Source organism: Emydura macquarii, unplaced genomic scaffold (genome assembly GCF_026122565.2).
Source record: "Emydura macquarii macquarii isolate MOO-44397 ecotype Brisbane River unplaced genomic scaffold, CSIRO-AGI_Emac_v2 contig_3062, whole genome shotgun sequence".
NCBI classification, from domain to species: Eukaryota; Metazoa; Chordata; order Testudines; family Chelidae; genus Emydura; species Emydura macquarii.
The window spans coordinates 3,417,059-3,441,774 of record NW_027133199.1 but is presented as its reverse complement, the minus strand read 5'-3'; the positions used below and the strand labels follow the sequence as shown (position 1 = coordinate 3,441,774).

General features: G+C 39.0%; 1 protein-coding gene across 7 annotated transcripts in view; it reads right to left on the bottom strand.

Annotated features, from left to right (window-relative positions):
* Positions 1 to 2,465: 2,465 nt before the first annotated feature.
* LDB2 (LIM domain binding 2) overlaps positions 2,466 to 24,716 on the bottom strand; it is a 434,337-nt gene continuing 412,086 nt past the window's right edge. For 2 of the 7 annotated variants that reach the window (XM_067530323.1, XM_067530319.1), the window contains 3 exons: positions 15,420 to 15,543; positions 14,123 to 14,274; positions 2,466 to 3,726 (listed from right to left, as the gene is read on the bottom strand). In XM_067530323.1, the coding sequence (XP_067386424.1) occupies positions 3,496 to 3,726; positions 14,123 to 14,274; positions 15,420 to 15,543 (507 nt within the window). In that variant the 3' untranslated portion in view covers positions 2,466 to 3,495. Of the gene's footprint in view, positions 3,762 to 14,122; positions 14,275 to 15,419; positions 15,544 to 24,716 lie in introns of all 7 variants that reach the window. The other 5 variants (XM_067530321.1, XM_067530320.1, XM_067530322.1 and 2 more) reach the window with 5 other exon arrangements.

Below are 24,716 nucleotides of genomic sequence, written 5' to 3'. Positions count from 1 at the left end.
AGCGGGCCAGCCACCCAGCCAGAGTGGAGCAGCCTTGCACTGGTAAGGCAGCCCGGGCCAGCCCGCCGGCGCCCGATGCCTCCATTACTCTCAGTCCATGAGGGAGAGGAAGAGGCAGGGCCACAAGGGATGTGCAGTGGCAGCTGCGCCAGGGAAGGCTTAGCTTCTTACTCAGATAACAGTCATTTGTTATTATTATTTAAGTAATTTAGTGGTATTATTATTATCATTATATGTGTTTATAGGGGCTATATGTGTTTATGGCCGGGTCAGGGAAGTGGGGTGGGGTGGGGGGGCACGTGTTTTACCTTGTGTTAACTAGTGGGGCTTTTACTCAAAAAGGTTGGGAACCACTGAGCTAGAAGCATTTAGCTTCTGAATACTGGAAATGGAACTAAAATGCCAGATACAAATATACGGTTTGGAATGCACTTCTTACAGGAAAGTTAAGAGGTAGCAGAAAAACAGGGCTCTCTCTATTTGTTTGGTGAAGGTCCCAATTCTGGAATATTAAATAAATGCCATTGGCCCATTCTCTAAACTCAGTCTTAGTATTATCAACACCACATGTTCAAAAATCATGAAACTGGCTTAACAATCACATGATTAAAACAGATTTTGCATTCTTTTTATTTGCATTCAGATTTCTGAGCCTCTAATATGCACTTGGCTCACATTTTCAAACTTTTCTCTGCCACCAGGTTGGCTAGCAATATATTTTTTTAAAATGAAAGTTGAGAGTCTCACTTAATCACTTGCCTCCAGGAATTGGGGCTTTAAGTAAAACATCCACTATTACAAGGCTCACAATAAAATTATGAGGGTTGGCAACACTGCAACCTACATATCTGTCACTGTCCAAGAACAATTGTTTTCCAAGTTTCTGACAGTCTAACTCCTCAATTGAAACATATAGGTCACCACAAGTTGGTAAAATCCTTAGTTTTGACATTTTCTTTTTTATTATATAATGTTCATTTCAATGGCTGGCTTGTAGCATGGCTAAAATCTGTACTTCTCTGGGTTTTAAAAAAATAATTGTTGCCAATGAAAAATTCCAAAATGAAAAAGGTTACCAAGAAAGAAAGAAACACAATAACTAGAAAGATAGATAGGAGCAAGACTGAAAACACTTGCAAACTTTTCTCTTTGTTCATCTGTAAGTTAATTATTGAATAACTGATTTACAGGGACATTAAATCACATGAGCCATGAGTCTATATCTTATAGAGGGCCAGATCTTTATCTGGTGTAAATTGGTATAGCTTCCCTGGGATTAATTTATATCTGCTAATGATCTGCCTCATAGTAGAGATTGTTTTCATTTTTTCTATTTATCCCAATTTTTATCTTTACTGTTGTGTTTAAAGATTTCTTGAGTACAAAAGATTCCAACAATCACACCTTATTCAGCTTGCTGTGTTTAGCTAACAGCCCAGCTTACTGTAGCTCAGTTATAGTAATGTCCATGAGGAAACAATTGTACATAACATATTTCTTCGATCACTTTTAACAGTTTGCAGTCTTTAATCAATCAGTCCAAATCAGCAATCAGGAACTGCTGCATTATTTTAGTTGAACCTTTAACTTCAAATATTGCGTAAGTTGCTGGATCTCTCAGTAAACTGGTGCAGCAGTGTTGGTGATGTGGATACTACAGCAGCAGACATTCAAAAGTGTTGTGCCCAGCAGTTTTATGTTATCCTCTGTGCACTAAACAAAAACATTTTGAAGTAATTGCACTTGAGTATCTTGCACAACACTCTACCTGTAGGATTGTACTTTTGGATGGGTTCATAGTACTCTTCTGACATTCTCAGCAATTCCTGTTCTGGCTATAACTAATTTTTGTTACAATGTCCCAGAATGCATTGTTTTGGTATTAGGTGCATCAAGTTGTTCAGTACTATTTAAAATGTTGTAGGTTTCTCTGAACATTGCAAATTGTATTTTTGAATACCGCATTTGATAGCAAAAATAGAAGAAACGATAACTTCCAATTCTTTTTGGCAATAGTCAATGGATCCCATCACAGAAACTATCACATAGAATTCGGCATAGTTGGCTGCTTCTATTCAAGTGACTCACAGGACCAGAAGATCAGAGATGTGTAGCTCAATACTGGGGTGCTTTGGCCTACCTAGCTGGATGCTATTCCTGCCATACGACACTTCTTTGTGCTTGGTACAAGCCACTGCAATTGGCACCTCACTGACACAAACACGTAATTAGAACAGATACAAATTAAAATGTTTATATACATTTAAATACAGCCTTCTCTTTATACTGGGAACAGTTGATAATGATGTTAGGTGAAACACTGATTTCAAGAAATGAAATGGACATAGGGATTCAGATCAACTGCATATCTATTATTTCTGTTACATGATCATTCAAGGTTGGTATGTTTCTTGTCTCTAAGGAACTTTAAAGTACTATATCAGAGCACATTTGTTAACACAGGGTTTGTTAACACAGTTTATTGGCACACTTATTGGCAAAGCATACATAAAACACAGTTGTATTATATAACACACTGATTCACTGTGTCTTTACATGATGAATTGAAAATATTAATATGGAAATGAAAAAAAATTAGTTTCTCTTATAAAGTTTCACATAAATACACCAGAATAATAATTAAAAAAATTAACTGGTTTGAGGGCTTCAGGGCTTTACAAAAATATTATACAAGAAATATACTATGAAAAGAAATAACAACAAAGCCAACTCAGATACAATAATAAAAACACAAAAGTTTTAGATTTATTAAGATGCCCACAAAATTAATGGATTACATGGCTTTAAAGTATCTGGATCAACAGCAAATTTACAAAGCATAAACTCTCATAGGACAGGGTGTCTTTCTCCACATAAAAATATTTTTCATGTCTTTGATGAAAAAAAAGACATTTCTTGTTTCAGCACTTTTGTTAAATGACAGAAGGACTATTGGCATCAGCTACAATATAAATTAAAAATGCTGGATCCTTTAAATGGTTAACCAACGAAAGAAGAGTTAAAGAAAGAACTAAAATTACTTTAAATTACTTTAAAAAAGGTGATGTTTCTGAAACAAGAAACTTTAGGTGCAAGTTGAAAAGCAGGAAATATTTTACAATTTTTAAAAAGTTTCCCATAGTTATGTTAATGAGATCCTGAGCACTGATGACTTGTTAAAATATGGCCTTTGTTTGATGAAGAAAAAGACCGCTCCAACAAAATGTATTGTTAGAAATTTGCCATGAGGAGCTATTTAATTTTCAATTATTTTAATTGAGGTCAGTGCCAGTATCGTGTCATGTGTGAAAGCTTCCAAGAAATGTACATGAAAGCTTATCTATGATTTTTCTCTAATTAAAAAAAATCATATAGCTGTAGTTTAGAAATAGATACTGTATCTGTGGAAATTTTTTTCTTTTTTTTAAAAGAACAGTGTGAAATAGTAATTTAACCCACTGACATACATAACAGTGGATAATGCTGCAGAATAACCTATTGGGAAGCTTGTGGCGTGGGATTTTCAGATTTGGTCTCCTGGTTAGCAGGAGGTTTGCTGTTCCATGGGCTGTTATTCCCCAGTGCAGGTGAATTGTTGAAATCTTCTTCATCATCCATGCCATTTGCTGCATCATACTGTGTGTTCTCTAGTCTAGTGATAAGCCTTTCGTCTTCATCCCCAAATTCTCCTCCCATCAGAGTTGGTTCTCCTACCACCATCACATCCTGTGAACAGCACCCAACATTTGTTATATGGAAACCTTGAGAGAGAAAAAACCAACTTAAAATAACCATATTAGAAGATTTGAATCTGTTAATTTTGTGACATTCACACAATGGAATCAGATGCTCCTTTATGGTTAGAGCCATGATGCAGACTGACACTTGATTTTAAATGTAAAAAACCACTGTAAAACCCTTAATCTATTTGTATACTCAAGGTACTGGGTCTCAAAAGCCGATAATGCAAGAATGAAATATATATTAAAAAAAAATCAGGCTACAGAAGTGGAAATTGTTAGAAAGATTTAAATGGCTGGTTTAACCTTCTATCTATCCTTTATAAATTATTTTCATTTTCTGGCCATAAATTATTTTGTTTACAAAGGCTGCTCGGGATCAAATGAGTTGCAATTTTGTAACATTCATGCATCAAAACTACATGACACAGGATTTCTCACGCTCAGGCTGTTGAAATAAAGAACACAGTGCAAAGATGGCAACTCTCTTATCCCTAGCCAGCCAAGCCTTTTTGCGCATCCAATATACTTGACATTCTGCTACTTAATTATGGTAATTAAGTTAGGTAAAGTTTTCGATAAAAACAATGTTCACGCTGATTTGACAATTTGCATAGCTAATTAAGTCATTAGCAAAAACCTGCTGATTGCCAACAAGCCCTGAATTTACCATCTGTTATTTCATGGTGCCTGTCACCTATCTTCGCGTAGGCAACCCTGCTGCCAATCTGTGCAGTAAGAGGACCAATCTGTCCAGCTGGTACCATCAAAGGAAGATGAAGAGTGCTAATTATAATTATACTGATGAAGCTAGTAGTCATCAAAAACTGAAGCATTCAAGAAAGAAAGAATCCATCTAATCACTGCTTTAAGTACCAATTGTCCTTCCATGAAAACAAGTAAACCACCGACTGTACTACAGTGCACCATAGATTTGTTGCTGAACTCTAACAGCATGGGGCAGAAAGGTGCAAAGCCAGACTGGAAAACAGAGTGCTCTCTTGTTTTCTCTATTTTAAGGAAAACCAGGTTGCTGTGCAATCCACTGGTATGGCTTCAGATAACATATCTGGTGAAAGTGCAATAATTCCAGATGTTCAGATTTATACCTATGCATTTAACAAGCCCCTCAAATAATCCTACAGAACCACATAGTCATATGTAAAAGGATATACTCCTATTCATGAATATAAAGCATCTGTAAAATGCAAACAGAAGTCTATTGCTTGCATATAATAAGATTTTTTATCAGATATATACTTTGCTCTCCATGAAATAAAACAAGCCATTGCCTATATTTACATTGCTTCATCATATTCCTTAACAAAAGCTGGTATGTTATGGAAGAACGTGTGTGCACCATCCAATAGAGGATTGGGCTCTATGCATACTCTGGGTGCATAGAAATTACATAATTTCTTCTTTACATTGTCTTTATTGTGTTACTCTCAATATCAATAAAATATTTCTTAAATCAAACCATCACACAGCTTTGCAACATAAAACTTTAAGACAACAGAGGTGTTTATAATCAAAAGTTTGTGTTAATTTAGTCTTATGCCTTTAATGTTTATTTATCACATTTATTTTGCAATGCTGAACTAGGACTGACCCCATTGTGTAGGGAAAGTAGTAATGGGAAAAAGAGGACAGGAAATTAGATTTGAGCTTGTAGTGTGATATGGCAGCCAAAAAAGACCAGAGTGACATTGAGCTGGATATTGAATCACAGACTAAGGCAGTAACAGTTTATCTCTATACTACACTGGTGAGATTGTACCTTGACTTCTGCAACAAGTTCTGGACACTTCAATGCTAGAAAAATGTCAGCAATTTGGATGGTGTTCAGAGAAGTGCATCAAAAATTACTAAGGGGCTAGAGACCCAATTTAAGACAACAATTAAAAGAACAAAACATTTTACCAAATTACTGCTTTGGAGGCATATGCTAAATGGGTACAAGTATTAAAGGGAGAGGAACTGTGTAGGATGGTCCGAGGAGGTATAACCAGGACTACCAAGATGAAACTAAGTAAAGGACAATGTACCTCACATCGGAAGGACATTTTTCCTGATACTCAGACTAGCAAACTATGTTCTCATATCTCAGAGGAATCAGTAATAGCCTCATTACTTGAGTCACTTCAGTATTATGTAGGAAACATTTATGCACTGGCAGGGGATAAACTAAGTGACCTAGTAAATGTGTCCTATTTCCACTTTCTATGGTCCTTTGCAGATCAGTTATTATTCCTGTTCCAAGAGCAAACACCTTGTACTTATCTTTCTCCTCATTGTCTTCAGTATATAGTTTCTGGCTGGGAGCTAAACTACAATTTTATTGAGTTTAGTGGTGTTTTTCCTGATCTTCTTTAAAAGATACCACAACATTAGCTAGAGGGCACATACTCATTACATTCTTGCTCTTTGTAGTGCATGACATCAGGCAATAAATAATTTCTCAGGTAGCACGCATGCTATCTCTTCCCCATAGTGGGTTCTCTGCTCCTCAGATGGACTGCTGAAGATCCCCATCAATTTAACCCCATTTAACCTCCACTCACTAGTTCCACCAACCTCTGAGGAGGACTGGAAGTGACTCCTTTTAGAGCCCCTCAACGCTTCTCCTTAAATTGGCCAGTGGGGGTCACTGTTCTCGAATGACACAAGGCTCCATCCCTCCTATGGTTGAGGCTGCAGCTCTGGAGTACTCCTAGCTCCTGCTCATGGAGTGAGAAGCAGAATCCAACAATTAAACCCTAGTCTGTTGCATGGCAGCACACACGGCTATGGGCTAAGTACAGTAGCGCATATTTGACTACATTATTTAAATAAAGATTTAGGTTACAGTCACTCTTATTAATTTAGTATGTGATTAGAAACAACATTTTTAGTCAAAGAATGTCTAGTGATAGCAAAAATTTTTGCACTGTAAATAAAGCAGTGGATGTTTTACACTATGTGATAGAAAATTATCATTTAATGATATAATCATAACAACAGCTTACATATATTTAGTGCCTTTCATCCAGAAAAATCCCTAATTGGCCCCAAACTTAAATCGATATATATATATATCTATGTAAAAATATTTAAATATGAAAATGAACAGTACCATTAGACCATCATTCCCTGTGTTACCTCCTGTGACATCAGATTCACTTAATTTAAGATGTCCTCAAATTTTCAGTTTCTGTATTGCTAATGCATAAGTGTAGGAGTTTTCATGGGTAAGCAGCTCCTGGTTTGGACAATTGCAACTTTTGGCACTCAGGGATATCTTTTGATACTTGGGTGAGGATGTAGTTCTCTTTCCTTCTCCCTTGTGAATGGGGTTGAATGTGATTATTTTGAAGGGTTTGAACTCTTTGTTTCCCATCACAGCAACCATTAGCAATCCCCAGCCCCAGTACCTTCCACCCCAATATTTGTGACTACATCCAGTGAAGAAGGATAGGCACATCAAGCTTGACATTTCTGCTAAAACAATGGGAAGTGATAGAGTTATCATTTAAATTAGGTTTCAGGCTTATCACCCCCTTGAGATGAATGGATAGTTTACACTTCTCAGTTTCGGTTGCCCAATAGGCTGACATTCTGTTCTTGTTTGTTTAGCCATCATCCTCAGTTGACTCGCACACCCCCATTTCGCACACCTAAATTAAAGTTTAGATTCTGAGCTACAAAGTTGTGCAGCAGGGGTGGTTTCTGCTACAAACTCTCCAGTCATGGAATTTTCCAATACGCACAACCCTGGGCATGGATACTGCAATATCCTTTACATTAAACCCCAACTTACCTTGTGTTTGTGTAAGACTTAAGAAATTGTAATGTATGTTGTCTTCCCCACTAGCAGCTGTATTTGTTGATGTGGCTTACAAAGGGTACATAAGGAACTAAAATCTGAATGTGAGATTGTTGAGGCCTGTAATCAATAGGAGGAGGGCGGCGGGGGGTGGAGGGAAGATAGAGGGGTGCTGGTAGCACTACAGAAGGGTTTTAGTTTCTTTTTAGCGAAATACCATCTTGCCTTGTTCACTCAGACACCTCAGATGCATCACAGGTATCAGAATTATAGTATGGTGCTCAACAGAATCTATGCTGATAGAAAGAAGCAGACTATAGCTAATAACTGCCACAGTTATGGACAGAACCAGTTTAGAGACAAGAGGCCAGGTTTCAAGTAGGTCATAATCTGAAAGAGAGAGTCAGACAGATGGAGGCCATGCTGAAGGAGGTGTGTAAAGTAATGGGGGAGAATGGGGGAGAAGGAGAATTTGGGAAGCATCATGACAAGTTTCAAGCAGTGGAAGAAACAGAGTGAAGTGCAGAGACAAGGGAGAAGGCAAACACTCAGCCAAATTTGACAGCAAGAGGAGCTGGGAACTCTATCTGAGGAACTGTGAAATAGGAAGAAGGTTGTACCGGTAGTCAGAGAAAGAGATGGGCACAAGTTTGGGCATGAGCCTTATGAGAGAAGACACTGCTAGTCCTTGGTTCTGTCAGTGCAGTTGAGCTATCAAATTTGAGGTGAGAAGGAGGTGGAGATGGAGGTGACGTTTATCCATTTCTGCACATGGCAGAGAAAGTCAAGGTGCTAGTATATTTTTCTGAAGACATGCAGTGGCCTGTGTGAGTGTCTTATTTTATGCCTTCCAGGGAAATGATTAAGAAGATGGTGCTGAACATGTTGCTGAATGATCTGAATCTGTTGGTAATGGTAAATCAGAAGGAATCCCAGATTCGGGTGTGAGGGAGACTTCCTGATATCCTTTAGAATGCACAAAGCAGAAAGACAGGGTGAATTTTTGAACATAATAGAAGTATTGAGCATGGGCTGGTCAAAGAGAGTAATACTCTTGATGAGAAACATGTTTATGTAGTGCTTCTTACTTATACCTTTAGGGGTTCCTTGGTGGTACCTGTTACATGGCACAAAGGTGGCTTAACTAAGTACCTGTGGATTCAGATCAAGTAAGTCACTGAGGCTTGGTCTACACTTACCTCGGCGATTCGGCGGCAGTCGACGGGAGTTACGCAAAGTATGCAAAGAACTTGAGTAACTCCCGTCAACTTCTGTGCTTCTCTTCTGTGTGCTGGCTTCACTACACTGCGCTGACAGGAACCGTGTTCCCGTCGACGCAGCGCTACACCACTTGAGGAGGTGGTTTTAGTACGTCGACTTCTGGATCGACTGAGCGGGTCTTCACTGATCGCTCAGTCGATCCAGATAAGTCAATCTGACAGTAGCGATTTTGCCAACGTCAGTGTAGACATAGCCTGAATAACCCATGAGTATTGACTACCAATGAGTACCAATGAGTATAGGATTGCCAGTCTATGAGTCTGGATCATGTAGTGCAGTGAGGCACCATATTGCCTAGCTACATTTTTCAAGAAAAACTCCAATTTTGTAGGAAGGTGTCAAACTGAAGATGGATGCAGGAAGGGTCATATCCACAAGAGGACATACTGAAGGAGCAGAACCAAGGGAGTTGAAAAGAATAGTTACAGAAGCCAAGATAGGAGAGGAACAGGAGAGAGTAAGCAAGTGTGAAAGGAATATAGAAATGAAGAATAGTGTTAGGTAAGTGCTCTTATTTATCAAGATGGTGGTTAGTGGCATTGTTGAAAGTGCACAAAATGGAAAGTGCTTAAACAGGTTTGAAGACAGATTAGAAGGGATACTTTTCAAGTCAGTTATGGACAGGGAGACAAGTACTCAGTCAGAAGCAAAGGCCTATAGGGTACTATTGCAGACACTGGAGATATGTCAGCATGCAGAAGTCAAGTTCATTGTGTGGTCAAAATGCAACTTTATAACTTTTGGTGTGAAAGTACAGAAGAATTTCCACCCTCCCCCCAAAGACAGGAAGACTTGGGCCAGACTGGTCTGTTGAAATATGATTTCAACATGGGTATTGCCCAGCCTATAACACCATGACTTTTATTCAGTGTTTACAATGAAACAGAATCAGAAAGTCTGCTAACTGGCATTAGGGAATCATTGAGTCATCAAGAAGTATCTGGGTGTCCCACATGGTTCTGATGGCATGATACTCTTCTGTCAGGTGTCACATGGATGATGTCCTGGAACATGCAGGAAGTTTTGATCTAGAATTAGAATGGGTAAGCGACGTGCTGGAGTGGCTTTGGCAAGCAATCCTGAAACTTAACCCTGTGAAGGGCAAGTTCTTCTAGAGGGGAATGGTGTTTCTGGGGCATCTCTGCCAATTCAGGAAAGTGCCGGCAGTGTTAGGGTCTGGAATCTCAGCAGTCTGCCAGCTACAGGAGTCTCTTTGTACTAGAAGTTCCTCACTGCTCACTATACAGTTTGACATAGAAGGGCTCACTATTCTGGTGGACTGTTCGGTGCAGTCAGGCTTTCCAGAAGCTGAGGGAGAGTTTGCTCAGAACACCATTTGGAGTATAACTGGAACGGGATGCTCTTTTGCACTGGGAAAAGCTGCCAGTGAGAGACAGGAGCTGTGCTCTCCCAAAAGGAAGTAACTGAGAATGGATAGTGGACTTCTATAGCTTGGTCGTCAGAAAACTGGAATGAAACTGCTGTGTGACCCACAGGGAATTACTGGCAGAGAAATTTCACCCATAATATGAGCATCACTGTATAGAGTGTTTATAATTCCTACAATCTCTGTCAAATTTCAGGCAACCCAAAAGCAGTACAACCTGGAGCAGTACAATTCTTGGGTGTGGTATCAATCAGGGCCCCAACATGGAAATACTGTCACTGTGCCTCACTGCCTGTGATTGTAGCTGAATTGTCAATATTGTCGCTGCCAGAAGAATCAGTCAGAATGGAAGCAGGTCGAGGAGACAGCATCCATACTATTACTGTCTGAGGAGGGACAGACGGACACTTAGGCAAATAGTGTTTCAAGTAGTGCATTGATTAAGATTCTGTTAGCCCAATGAATTTGGACAGAGTCCTGGGAGAGGTTATGCAGGAAGCGTCGGATCCCTGTGTGGTTTCAATGTCCGGGTTAGCTGCTGGTGCTGATTGCTCTATGACCACCTGTGTTGATCATATGCCTATAACAGAGCACTGTGGAATGATGGAGACCTCATACTGGGTTCTGAAAAGATTCTGCTGGCTCAAGTGACAAATGTGGAGATATAGTGCTAGAGGTGTGATATCTTGCACAGTATCCAGAGCACAGCCAGTGCCAGTGCACGGGCAACACTGGAGTGGGTAGTTACTGATGTTCTGTAACAGGAATGACCTTATGGGAGACAGGCTACAGAAACATTCTTTAACCTGGAAGACAGGATGAGTTTATTTACCAGATAGAAACTGAGATAGAAGCACAGCACTCACTAGAACATGGGGAAATCATTGCATCCCACAGGAGAGAGGTCTTTGCTAGGTTGAGCTGTATCACTGGTGGAAAAGGGAAACTTTACAGCTGGACCAGATGGCCTCATATTAATCCAATATGGGTCTGGATATGAGCTCACCATTGGGGTCCTCCAGAGTAATGATGTGGAGGAAAATGGGACAGAAACTGGTGCTGCTTATTTGCGTCACCTGGAGACAGAAGATGGGATGATCTCATTTCTGTTAGCTAATGATAGCAGGAAAGAAGAAGACCTCACTTTCCTGGTGCCTTCAACATTTGCAGAATTGTTTAGTTCCAAGTTGTTTATTTCGCATGAGTAGAGACAAAGACAGGTCTAGGACAGAGAAGTGCCATGACAAACAGGGACTTCTGTTTAGTGGCAAACTGCAGCTTGAAACTACTTCATTTGTGAAGTGAAGGTATTGTACTGAGGATGAACACATGGGAGGGAGAAGGAAATATAGTGCTTTCCCCTCTCCCACTGCATATAGGTGAAGGCAAATGTAATAAATTTCACCTTTGCAATTGATCGATTTGCTTGTGGATGAAGTTAAAAAAGGAAAACTGAAAGTGAGATTGCTGTGACCTGTAGCCAGCTTTAGAGAATACAAGCACTCCTGAAATGAAATGAAGATCCTAGCCATATTAAAAACTGTATTATTTTAAAGAAATGTGCTCTCGCCTCATTCACTCACATACTCTAGGCACTTCAGTATATTTAGCTGAAAGGTATATTTAATTTAAAGAGAAAAGATTTGAATAGGTTTACACCAGAATGCCTTATAACTGAAAACACATTAGGTTCTGTCTATCCTATACAATAGCATTTTTTTCTACAAAAGACAAACAATAATTAAAATATGTTCTCTATGAAGCACTAGGAAATACAGTGAAGACTAAAAGTCCACCTATATGACATGGAAAATCATATGGAATATATTGTACATTGTGTTCATCAGATTAGATGTACAACAATCATTACCATCAATGGCAGTTGCATGTAATTATTCTTTAATTACTGAGATATGGCCCCTTAAAGAAAATTCTCTCACCCCTATGTATCTACGAAAGGGGCAGCTTACTATCAAAAGGCTGGTTTGTCCCATAAAACGTGAGTGCCAACTTCCATTAAAGTCAATGAGAGTTGCATGAACACATCTCCTGGGATGGGGAAGCCCAAAGGATGTGTATGTAGGGGGACAGATTCTGGTTCGAGTAAATAGAGTTCAGTACAGGAGGCAAGAGAAATAGAGTGGCATTAGCTATATTTACTATCTCCTGATCCTGGAGACAGTTGGGGAACAATCTGGCTGCTCTACCCTAAAACTGAAAGTTGCTTTTTCTCAGGGTTTGTCTTTACTGCTGCGGCAGCAGGGATTCATGCATCGGCATCGATTGATCGGGTCTGTGTAGACCCGCTTAGTTGATCGGAGAGCGTTCTCCAGTTGACTCCATTAATCCACCTCCTAGAAAAGTAAGGCTGTGTCGATGAGAGGGATCTCCTGTCGATGCAGTGCAGTGAAGACACTGTGGTATGTAAAGGTGAAAACATCGACGGGAGATACTCAAGCTACATTATGTAACTTGCGTATCTCCTGTTGACCACCGCCGCCAGTGTAGACCAAGTCTCAGACATGGTTTCTCACAGCCCCAATGCATCATTTTGGGAGCCACGAACAGCCAGACATAACTGCCTGACGTACCTGGGAATGGAAGGACTCTCCAAGTAACCAGTTATGCCAGCTTTCTGGCTGCTTTGTGCTACGAGAATAACAGCAGAGCAGCCAGAGTTGGGGTGAAAATCTTTCCTTGGATGAAGGATCCACATGAAAGTTTGATTTGACAGGGAGAAAATATGAACTTAATATACTGAAGCCAAAAGTTGTTGTAATCTACAAATTTGCTCAATCAGTTGTTGAATCAGTCTATTTCATATCCTAGGATATTACTTCTAGGTAGTCCACTCCTCCTTTTTACCTAAAAAGTCAGGCTTTCTAGGAGCTCTCCTCTGGGTGGTTATCAACGGCCTACATCTTTTGTTAGGATCCACAAAGAACCCACCCTTTTGTATTTGTTGATCAAAAATACAGTAAAAATCATTGCGTATTATTCTCAAATTGCTACATTATAGTTCCCATATTAATTTGCCTAGCTCTCAAATGCATGTGCTGCCCTTTCAGGATATAAGAGACAATTCACTCACAATCTGGGCCTGATTACTTGTAGATAGTGATTAAGACAACCTTAACAGTGGTAGGCAGACATATTATTTTGCATGCTGCTTAATTAACCCATGGAACTATTGCCACAAGATGACATTGAGATATTGAGATCAAGATCTTAGTATGGTTCAAAAAAGAATTAGCAGTTAATATGTACCACAAGATCATCAATAGTTACACATAACAGGATAAAAATGTGTAAAGGGTATCAGTTCTCATGCTTCAGAACATAAGTCAACTGCTGATTTATGGGGGTTATGAAGAAACAACCTCTACAACCTCTATTGTGAGGTTATTCCATACCTGTCCAGTGTGGAGTTTCTTGCAGCTTCCACCTATGCATCTGGCAAAGGTCACTCAGTGCTAGAGACAAGATTGCAGTCTAGAGAGACGACTGGTCTGGCTTGGTCTGGCAATCCCTATATTCCTATTACAACTCAGGTTAATGTGTTCATCTGCGCTCTGATGGCTAGTAGCCTGAAAGAATTTATCTGTGCTGCTACTACTGATAACCAAAAGCCTAAATCAACTCCAGCTGAGGACAGTGGAAAGACTTCCATTGACCTGAATGGAATTTGGATCATGCCTCCCAAAATTAAATCCATCCACTGCTTGAGGATCTTTCATTACAGTTGCACTGCAGCACAGATTGGTCTAATTTCCCCATATTCACACCATATTGTGTAAGGTCTCTTCAGGCTTGTGCTAATTTTGGCTCAAGAATACACCTTCTTTAAGATTTTAGGGACAGCTTAAAGTATTGTAAGTGATTCAGGCCTAAAAGGAAAATGAGACTTACAGGTACCTGACTTGACAGACTCAGGTTTGCAGCTGCTGTTTTTTTCTTGCTATTGGTACTATTTGCATTATTCCCAGCACTGCTGTTTGAAGTGCTGCTGGTTGAATTTTTTCTTTTTCTCCGTTTGGTTGTCGGTTGTCTTGTGGGTTCTGCTACAATAAAAATATAATAGGCAAAGCAAATTACAGACGGTTTAAAGCCTGTAGAAGAATTAATTACAAACAGAAGTGCTAAAAATCTGTTTCTTCTCATCTATTTTCAAATTCATGTGTATTTATTTATTTATTATTTTGGAGTGAACCCACAAGCTTGTAGAACGAAAAGAAATGTAATCTGATTTCAGTTTAAGTAATAATTAATCTTACATCACTGTCCATTCATGCTTCTCAAAGTGCTTTACAAAGAAACATTATAGTTAAGTATCATTAGAGAAAACAGGCAGAGACAGGTGAAGTGACTTGTTGAAGGTTGGGCACAAAAGCTAAGAATTGAACCCAACTCTTCTTTCTCCAAGCCCACTGGCCCTAACCTTTGGACTATCTGCCTGTGTCAAACATGTTTCACGGATAAGGGGAGCTTTCAAGAGTATTGTCGACATCGAATGGCATTCAAGTAAAAGATTACATCACTTTCTGCTACTTCAGTCACGAACCTCACATTTAGTAGACCCTCACAGTAGAATATGTCAACCTGTGCTAAATTATGTTTCTCTACTGGTTTTCCAAATATAGACCAAATCAAGACTATTGAATTCACTTGACTTTAGACCTTTGGAAGGAAAAGAACTAAAGGTAATAATTGTGCAGCTGACTCAGATTAGGGTATGCACATCTACTACTTTCAGTTTTAATATTTTTAGCAAATGGTTATATTTGTGTTTATGATCAATGATATTAAATTCAGGCTTGTAAGTAAAAATGTATTAGACTAGAAGACTATTAATTATGACTTGAAGCTGTAATTCCAGAGTCACAGCACGACACTAGTATATAAACTAGGAATTCTAATGGAGCCAGTGGACATTTCCCATACTATGTATTACTTTTACTTTTCCTGAAATGTATCTTATACATGTAAAACTATTTGAATTTGTATACATCTAAAACTTGTTTCCAATTATGTAGCATCAGACTCAAATTACATGCCATTAGAATGATATCCAAGGTTATGTTTAGGATAGTGCTTAACTTTGTTGTGTTATTTCCTTTCCCAGTGGATTCTCAGCTAAGTTTCTCAGTGTTTCTATATTAATTCAGTAACAAGAACAAGTTCAATAAAAATATAGAGAAAAACATACCTGGTGGTGCCACCATTCTCTGCCATTTTTGAAACAAGCACGTCTTCAGGCAGTCCCGAGGACTTAAATTGTAAGTTTTATGTCTTGACATCAGTTCTTGCATTGGCTCCAATATTACACACAACTGAAAGAATCAGAACAGAATGATTTAATCTAAAAATGACTTAGCACTGAAGTGTTTGCAGAGTCTGAAACTCAATCATTACTTTCCTGCTTTCTGGCTTTGGCTTTTTCAATTTAGCTAATAGAGAGTGTCCAATACAATACAGTTTGGTCTGTGTTGAGACCAGCCTAAATTTGGCCTCCACGACCTCTCTCTTCCTTTCCTATGTCACTGGTACTTACACATACCATGACCACTGGCTCTCCACAGCACTGCATATAAGTCTTCTAAATGTCTTGAGAGGTCCATAACCTTGCACCCAGCAGGCAATACACAATGTGGTTCTCCCAGTCATCACAAACCCAAGTATCTATATTTCTAATAATCGAATCCCCCATTACTGTTATCTGTCTCTTCCTAATAACCGGGGTTCCCTCCCCAAGAAGGGTACCCTCAGTGTGACATGATATCTGGAACACAGTGCCAACTATGGGACTGTTTTCCTCTGCTCCAATTTGATGTTTTCCTTCCCCAAGACTTTCTTCCTTCTCAACAGCACAGAGGCTGTCAGACTGGGGATGGGACCACTCTACTGTGTCCTGGAAAGTCTCGTCTATGTACCTCTCTCTCCTTTAGCTTCTCCAGTTCAGTCACTCTCGTCTCAAGAGCCCATACTCTGAGGTCCATAAGTTGCTTGCACCAAATGCACACATATGACACCTGCCCACAAGGCAGGTAACTGTACACGCTGCATTCAGTGCAATAAACTGGATAGCTCCCACTTACTGCTAGCCATGCACAAACAAAAACTTCTTCTGTGTCTTATGGGTTTATGTTGCCCGTATTGTAACTAGGGAAAACTACAGAGTCACTGCTATCTCTTAAATCTATTTCATACAGAAGTTATAACCATAAAACAAACATAGAAGGTAGAGATGCCTGCAGGACTGGTCATAAGCACAAGTATTCAAAGTGATTCCTTGGTGTCCTCATGTACTGTTTGATTTAACAAATCTCAGTCTAGCCTGAACAACCCTTTGGTTCTGGGATCAGGAAATTCTCAGCCCATTTCTCTCTCAAGAGCCATGGACCCTGCAAATCATGAGGTCAGTTTTGGATGCCCCAGGAATAACAGGGTACTGTGCTCTACAGTGACAAGTTCATTTTAAATACATCTAGCTCGCTGTGAGTTGGACACAGATGTGAAAAGAACTGGATTAACAATGATTGATATTAAATCTTTCAGTCTTTCTTGGTGACCTTTGAGACCCTTTTGAAATCTAAAGTGACTCAAAGAACAAATCCCTGAAAGAGGACAGGATCATGGTCCAATTATCCTAAGTCTGAAGAATCTGACAGCGACAATCAGTATCTTGGTCCTTGCAAAGAGCTGGATTAAAAACATAAGGACAAGACGCATTTAATACAGGGGCAGATGCAGACCTAAAGCACCTGCCATCCTTAACTACTAGTGAGTAGTATAAATGGCAGTACAGATTTAACTGCACCATTTTATGAAGTGATTGCCTCAAATAATTGTAAAGAAATGTTTTACATGACCCCGATTTAATCAGATACTCTCATTCTTTTAGTTGTCTTTTTAAAATAATTATTAACTTTCTAAAAAAGCTTTGGATAATGTTTAAAGGTAACAATCTTACTTAAGTATCATTATACCAATTATTAATAATAATATTAATACATAATTATCTTACCTATAAGCATAGTCTCACATGACTGTCTCATAAATAAACTGGGGAAATACAACCTAAATAGAGCTAAAATAAAATGGGTGCATAACTGGCTGGAAAACCGTTCCCAAAAAGTAGTTATCAGGGGTTCACAGTCCAGCTGGAAGGTCATATTGAGTAGGCTCCTGCAGGGATCAGTTCTCGATCCGGTTCTGTTCAATATCTTCAGCAATGATTTAGATAATAGCATAGAAAGTACACTTAGAAAGTTTGTGGATGATCCAAGCTGGGAGGGTTTGCACGTGCTTTGGAGGAAGGGATTAAAATTCAAAATGATCTGGACAAACTGGAGAAATGGTTTGAAGTAAACAGGATGAAATACCATAAGGACAAAGAAAAGGACAAAGGAAGAAACAATCCGTTGCACACATACAAAATGGGAAATGACCGCCTTGGAATGGGTACTGCGGAAAGAGATCTGGGGGTCATAGTGGACCACAAGCTAAATATGAGTCAAGAATGTAACACTGTTGCAAAAAAAAACCAAACCAAATATCATTCTGGGATGTATTAGCAGGAGTGTTGTAAGCAAGACATGAGAAGTAATTCTTCTGCTGTACTCCACACTGATTATTGCTCAACTGGAGGATTGTGTCCAATTCTGGGCACCACATTTCAGGAAAGATGAAAGTTGGAGAAAGTCCAGAGAAGAGCAACAAAAATTATTAAAGGTCTAGAAAATATGACCTGTGAAGGAAGATTGAAAAAATTGGGTTTGTTTAGTCAGCAGTAGAGAAGCCTGAGAGGGGACATGATAACAGTTTTCAAGTACATAAAAGGTTGTTACAAGGAGGAGGGATTTTTTTCTCTTTAATCTCTGAGAATAGGACAAGAAGCAATGGGGTTAAGGTGCAGCAAGGGTGGTTTAGGGTTGGACATTAGGAAAAACTTCCCTAACTGTCAGGGTAGTTAAGCACTGGAATAAATTGTCTAAGGAGGTTGTGGAATCTCCATCACTGGACATTTTTAATAGCAGATTAGACCAACACCTGTCAGGGATGGTCTAGATAATACTTAGTCCTGCCATAAATGCAGGGGACTGGATTAGATGACCTTTAGAGGTCCCTTCCAGTCCTACAATTCTATTATTTTCTGTGTAGCCCAACACAAATTTTAGTGATGGGGCAAGATACACACACTTTAAATATTCTACTGCAGTGATGTATGATTATGTAAGTATTAGTATTATTTTTTTGTGATGGATACACTTTGCACGTCGAACTGCACAAGACACAAAAGAGACAGTTCCTAACCTGATAAGCTTACCATTTGCATAACATGAAGTTTTAAAAAATTATATATATTTTTTTACTATGTAAAATGAGTATTTGGAAGAACACATACCATCATAGCAAGACATACAGGGAAAAGATATATGATCTCCCTGCATTACTAAAACACCCCCTAAAGAACCATACATTTTACTTAATATTCTAGTATTATTATAATTAGTCTCCACCTAGGTTTTTATACTGCACCTATGACCATGGGATTTGACTACTACTACTATGGTACTACTAGGAGTAGCAATAGAATCTACGTGTCATAAGTGAACATGGCCCTCTGCAGCCACAGAAAAAAATATTGTCCTCATAAGCTTACATTCTAGGATGTTAACCATGCAACTGGATCTTGACGGTTCGATCCTCACACCTACATGGAACCATAATGGCTTCAATGGTGCTACATGTGGGCCCTATGGTGCACCCACAGTGATCCAATTATCAGATTGGAATGTAAGATAAGATATGAGAGAACGAGCAGCATTTGTGGCTCAGGGGAAGGGACAGTATAGTGCCTAGCACAATGGGGTCCTGGTCCTTGACTACTGCTTCTAGGCACTATGATACAAAGAAAGAAAGGATAACAACAATAACATCGTGTTGGGTTAAACATGCACATATCTTGAAGGGTCTGCTTTTTTTTTTTTCTTAGAGAGAAGCCTAGCGTTTATAGGCTTCAGAGAAAGAACAGTGTTTTAAGGAGAGACTTGAAGGCATAGCAGACAGGATGAAGAAGGGTTCAAAGTGTCGTATGGAAGCTCCTGTAGTCCTTCAATTATTGGTTCAAGCACATAATTCAAGGCCAAAATCGGCTTTCAGAAATAAGGGTACAAATCCAGCCCCGGAGATTCACTGTAGCTACTCCAAGGATGGATTTGGCCCCATGACTTTTGTTTTAAGATTGATTTTCTATACTCATTTCAGCACATCAATGCTTTGTGATAGCACCACGGTTTTAAGGAAAGGGCTAATACAGAAGTTCTCTTTCACACTATTACTGTATAATAAGTTTGTGTTTCTTATTTCTAACATTGATTCCCAAACACTCTCTTCAGCCAATTTCACCAGACTTGCTACAGTTTATACAATCTAGGCTTACTTCCCCATGCACGAGACTGATTTTTTTTAATGCTGTTGTAGTTCTGCCAGTTATGAGCTGCAGGTGGCAGAACTAACCCAGCTAAGAAACTTTCCCCACCACTTAAATGCTATGGAGCACAAAAGAGCTGCATTTATTTCAATCAATGCTTTTTGCATTTTAAAGAGAATGCAATGGGACCTGGAGTCATGTAATACTTATGTTGTAAGAGGGACCATAATCAGCAAGCCAATATCTTTACAGCAAGAAACCTGTGTAGTCAGTATGTGCCAGACAACCAACAAGTCCAAAATTCTACCTAAAGGAGCAAGTTTAGAGGGAGACTACAACTGTCTACAGGTTATAGCTTTCACCCCTCATAAGGAAAAGCTACATTCCTCACCATGGAAGATGGACCTATTAAATATTTCATTGGCGATCACACCTATAAAATGATGTAGAATATGATGATGCAATATTATTCTGTCTGAAACACGAATGAGAAATTCACTAGCTTTTACTTTCCAATATCTGACATACTTCTCCAACTGAGAGTCTGTATCAAACACTTGGAAAACTGAGAAAACTATGGAACAAGTTGCAACTCAGGCAGATTTACAGTTCTTCATAAAAGTGACTAAGCCCCCACATTTCAATCTGAGTATTGTTCAGTGAAATTATACCTGGAACAGGCTGTGCAATCTTCTGGAGCATAGAATGGAAACTTCCCAAGAACATGCAACGTATTGCTGCTTCTTTCATTATCCAGGCTGCAAAATGCATGGCTCAAATAGTTGGTGCTTTGTGAGTATTCACATGTGAACACAGATTTTCACCTTAAAAACTGCCTTTGGTTTCCACTTAGAAACGTTAGGCATAAATGAAAAAAGTATTTAGATGTTTCATGAACTCAAATAAATGTGTTTTTTTAGTATTAATGTTATCAGTGGTTTTTTTGCTTGGTTGGTTTTTTTTTACTTTGCTCTAAGCAGTTGCCTGATTTGTCACCTCTACTACAAATCTCTTGCATCACTGTGTTTTTCGTGGGTCAGCTACAGGCATTCTTCCTACATAATAAACACTATACCAAAATTAGTATTTTGGTAGATTTCTGCTGCCACTACACAGAACTAAGCTCAACTCCTTGGTACCTAACTGTATCTTCTTCAGCACCCAGAATAAGTTATCTGCCCCATGGTATATTTGTTCAGATTTTGGAAAAGAACTAGAAATTTTAAAGATGTCATCAAGGCCTTGCATATCCCACAGGAAGATGAACCTAAATTCTTGATTTCTGGATTCTGTGGCACTTTGGTGTGGCAGGGAGGAAATTCTGCAGCAGCTTTATTTAAATTAAAAAGTATTGAATACAATCTGAAAATTAAAAATTCAATCTATACAGTATTTATTTTTTGTATTGTGGTAGTGCGTAGGACACCCAATTGTGGACAAGGATCCCATTATGCTAGACACCCAATTGTGGACAAGGATCCCATTATGCTAGGTGCTGTACAAACATGGAACTAAAAGATGGTCACTGTTTAAGATCTAAGTAGTCCAATAATCTCCGGTAGTCCCTCAGTCATTTATTTTTATATTAATTTCCATTTATTTGTTACTGTCTCTATATTTTCTGTGTTTGCCATGCCAAGGACTGAAGGGTTGACATACATAACTGCACTGTAGCCATTGTCAAAGGTGAAGGTGGAGGTTTTAGCATTTGGTAAGGAAGCAGTTTGAACTTCTAGTACTTGGAGGTGGGCATGGGAATGTGGGATAAGCAGAGTAGCTGGATGTTTCCACTAAAAAGACTGAGCTATTGTTTTAGGTTTTCTGATGGAATTGCATCAGGTTACCTTTGGCTCACATTTTCAAGTATTTCACAACCATATAAAAATGAAAGCTGAGATTCTGGAGCACAATTCTGCCGCAAGAGGTAGATTCTGTGAGAATTTTCATAGCTGTGGAATACATTGCCATATACCCTGGATCTCTGGCCCTGGATATAGTTAATGAACCACCCATTCCACACTAGATAAGCCTTTGATTCATTTGATGACCTGTCACAGTGAGACAAGAAGCATCTATACTTGTAATTATCTAATAGGCTAAGAACTGGAGTTTTCAACCGAATACTTACAACATTAATAATTATTATAGTCTAGAGATTTTTATTTATTACTTGTATAACAGTAGAGGTATGTGTGGTGATTTACAAACTGAGCCCCTGCTCTGAAGAGGTTACTATCTCAGTTAAGACAAGAAAGAGGAGATGTCAGAGACAGGAGAGATTTGGGGGTGAGTGGAGAGAAGGGTGAAGACAATATTTCGATGCGGTCAATATTTCGATGCGCATGTTTCATGCATGAGTGTTATTCCACAGGACAATTTGGGACTATTGAATTCCCATCCTGGATTTACCAGTAAACACTCAGTGCTCGGTTATGTTTATTCATCCTATGCTCTGCCCTGAATGTCAGTCTAGGGCTCTCCAGTTTCTGACTAAAACCCAGAGGTAAGGAATGATTTCTCAATAATACAGTATTCAGTTGTTCAATTGTTCCCAGGTTACATAGCTCATTGTGCTTTTACACCACTTCGTATCAGCAGCCATTTCAACTCCCTATAACAGTGAGAATGGAAAAGAAGCTGCATTCATTTCAGGGACAGCAAAGCTTTTTAAAAATTAGTCTTTTCTGTACAAATATTATGGACATCTAGAAAATAGAATTAACTCCTAATCTATCATTGACCAGGACTGCTACTGATTCTTTTTAGTGTTTTGTATTGCAATATTTCTAAATATCCTTCAGCCACAGACATCCAGTCCTGCCCTTCCCTCCACTGTACTCAAAAACAATGCAGGGGTGTGTGACTACATTGCCAGATCGAATTGTCATTAATCCTGCCCTATCTGAGTAGTGGCAGGAGCAATGACAATGGTAGCATGAGCCTAGGTGGGCAAGGATTTTACTATCCTTAAAGACACAAGAACCTCCTGCCTCACAAGTTGGGGCTCATGTTTATGGCAACTAACTTGCTCATAATCACAAAAGGACTTGGCTTTTCAACAGGGCACTGCTGTAAACTTCCCAGTGGTTATATCATTGATGCTGAAACGCTCTGTGAACATCCAAGCACACCAGCTCCCATTTAAAGTCTTTCTCAGGATTCATACTGCATTTGCTGCTTCTCTTGTATGCCTCAAACTGTACTGCACTGAGCTTAGCATTCTTTTTGCTGGACATGTGCAATTTTATTTGAATCTTTGGTTACCACACAGAGGAGTGGGTGAACCTTATTATAGGTATCATTTAATGTATGCTGAGCTGCCAGATGTGCCCTCCTTTCTCCATTTCAGGTGAAGCATTCACGCTGGAGCTGTGTTTCTGGGGACGAGTTTGGCATCTGCCTAATCTATCTCTTTTGCAGTATGCTCTTCATGATGTTGTGACATGGGTTGGTATGGATCCTGCTTTGCAATAGTCTACCTCTTGAGGTTTTTTTAAAAAAAGCTTTAGACCTACTGATTTCTCATTGCTAACCCCACGTGATACTACTTTTCTCTTAGGCTTTTTGAAAACGTAGTATTTTTTACTTTCCTTGTTATTATGCTTGATCACTATTTTAATGCATAGTTTATGTGTTTATAAAGGGGATTTCATTGCTTATGTTTAGTGCTTCTCCCTTTGAAGTTTTTACATTGTTTTTCTAATAGATTATATTATTTTTAGACTTCTGGACAGTGGAGAGATGATTCTTAAAGCCCTTCCTCAGGTGGCACCATCTTATTTGCCTGAGCTTTTCAAATAGTTTACTCCAGTCAGGCTCACACATCCTTTCGCTCCCTTAGCCCAAACTGAACGCTATAGGTGATCTGGGCCTTTTCTTTGTTCACAGACGACAAATCAAGTAAATGGAGCGTGCTTGGTTTCTTGGGGAACAAGACACAATTTTGGATTTCAAAATCTTAAAGTCACAGTTTAACAAACAAAAGCAAAAGTCCTTGAAGCCAGAATCTGATCTCATTTTTGGCTGGGTCTGATTCTCAGATCAGTGAAGACCCAGAATGTGAGTAATTCAACATTTAAGTCCTATGGTCTCTCCTGATTGACTGTAGACTTATCCCTCCCATACTGAGTTTCCTGGCATCCTCTGCAACCACCCATTTAGCAGAGAAGCTATTTCCAGCATAGGATTAATAATATCAGTTATAAACCCTATCATAAGGCACAGTCTCCTGAAGACCATCAGGTGATCACACCCGTGTGTTTCCTCTCAGATGCACTACAGATACTCCACTTAGGCAGTGGCCAATGCACAATGATCAGTGCCTTGCATATCTGAGATAAGCTTTTAATGATTTTAATAGTGGGCATAAAAATTATCATTGTAATTTAATTTAGCATTAGTTTTAGACAATATTAAAAAGTGTAATAGTTGACTGGGTGATAAGATCCCCTGCAAATTATATTATATTGAGTATCAATTTGAAAACTGGTCATAAATCAAGTCACTGGACAAAATTCGACCTTAATGTAAGATACAACTCCATTGACTTCATTGGACTTGGATGGAGATGTAGCATTATGCCAGGGATAAGGGTGGCCCACAGTATTTAGGAGAGGTACTTTGCATCTTGAACCTAATATTTTTCATCTACAATGAATCCTACAATCTAATCTCTCTCAATTCAATTAGGGGATATGAATCAATGCAACCACCCCATATCTCTTGCTCTATTTTACTATGACCTGATGAAAAGTGTGTGTCATTTGAAATCTTCCTTAATTCAAATTTTTCTAAACTGTACAAAACCAGTATTGCTTACAACTTGTTCTTATTTCTATTTTATTGTATCCAGTCCTAGTACAATCAATTTTATTTCTTGCATAGTACTGAATTAAAGTTAGAACACTCAGAATGATGTGCACTTGAAAAGATGTTCGTCTATTATTCTTTGGAAAGTGCAGATTTTCACTAATGAGAATTTCTTAGTAACCTCCTGGCAAACTCAATCCAAACAGTATCTTTAGGAAACAGTATGGGAAAGGTCTATTTCCTTGCTTGCCATCTCCCATC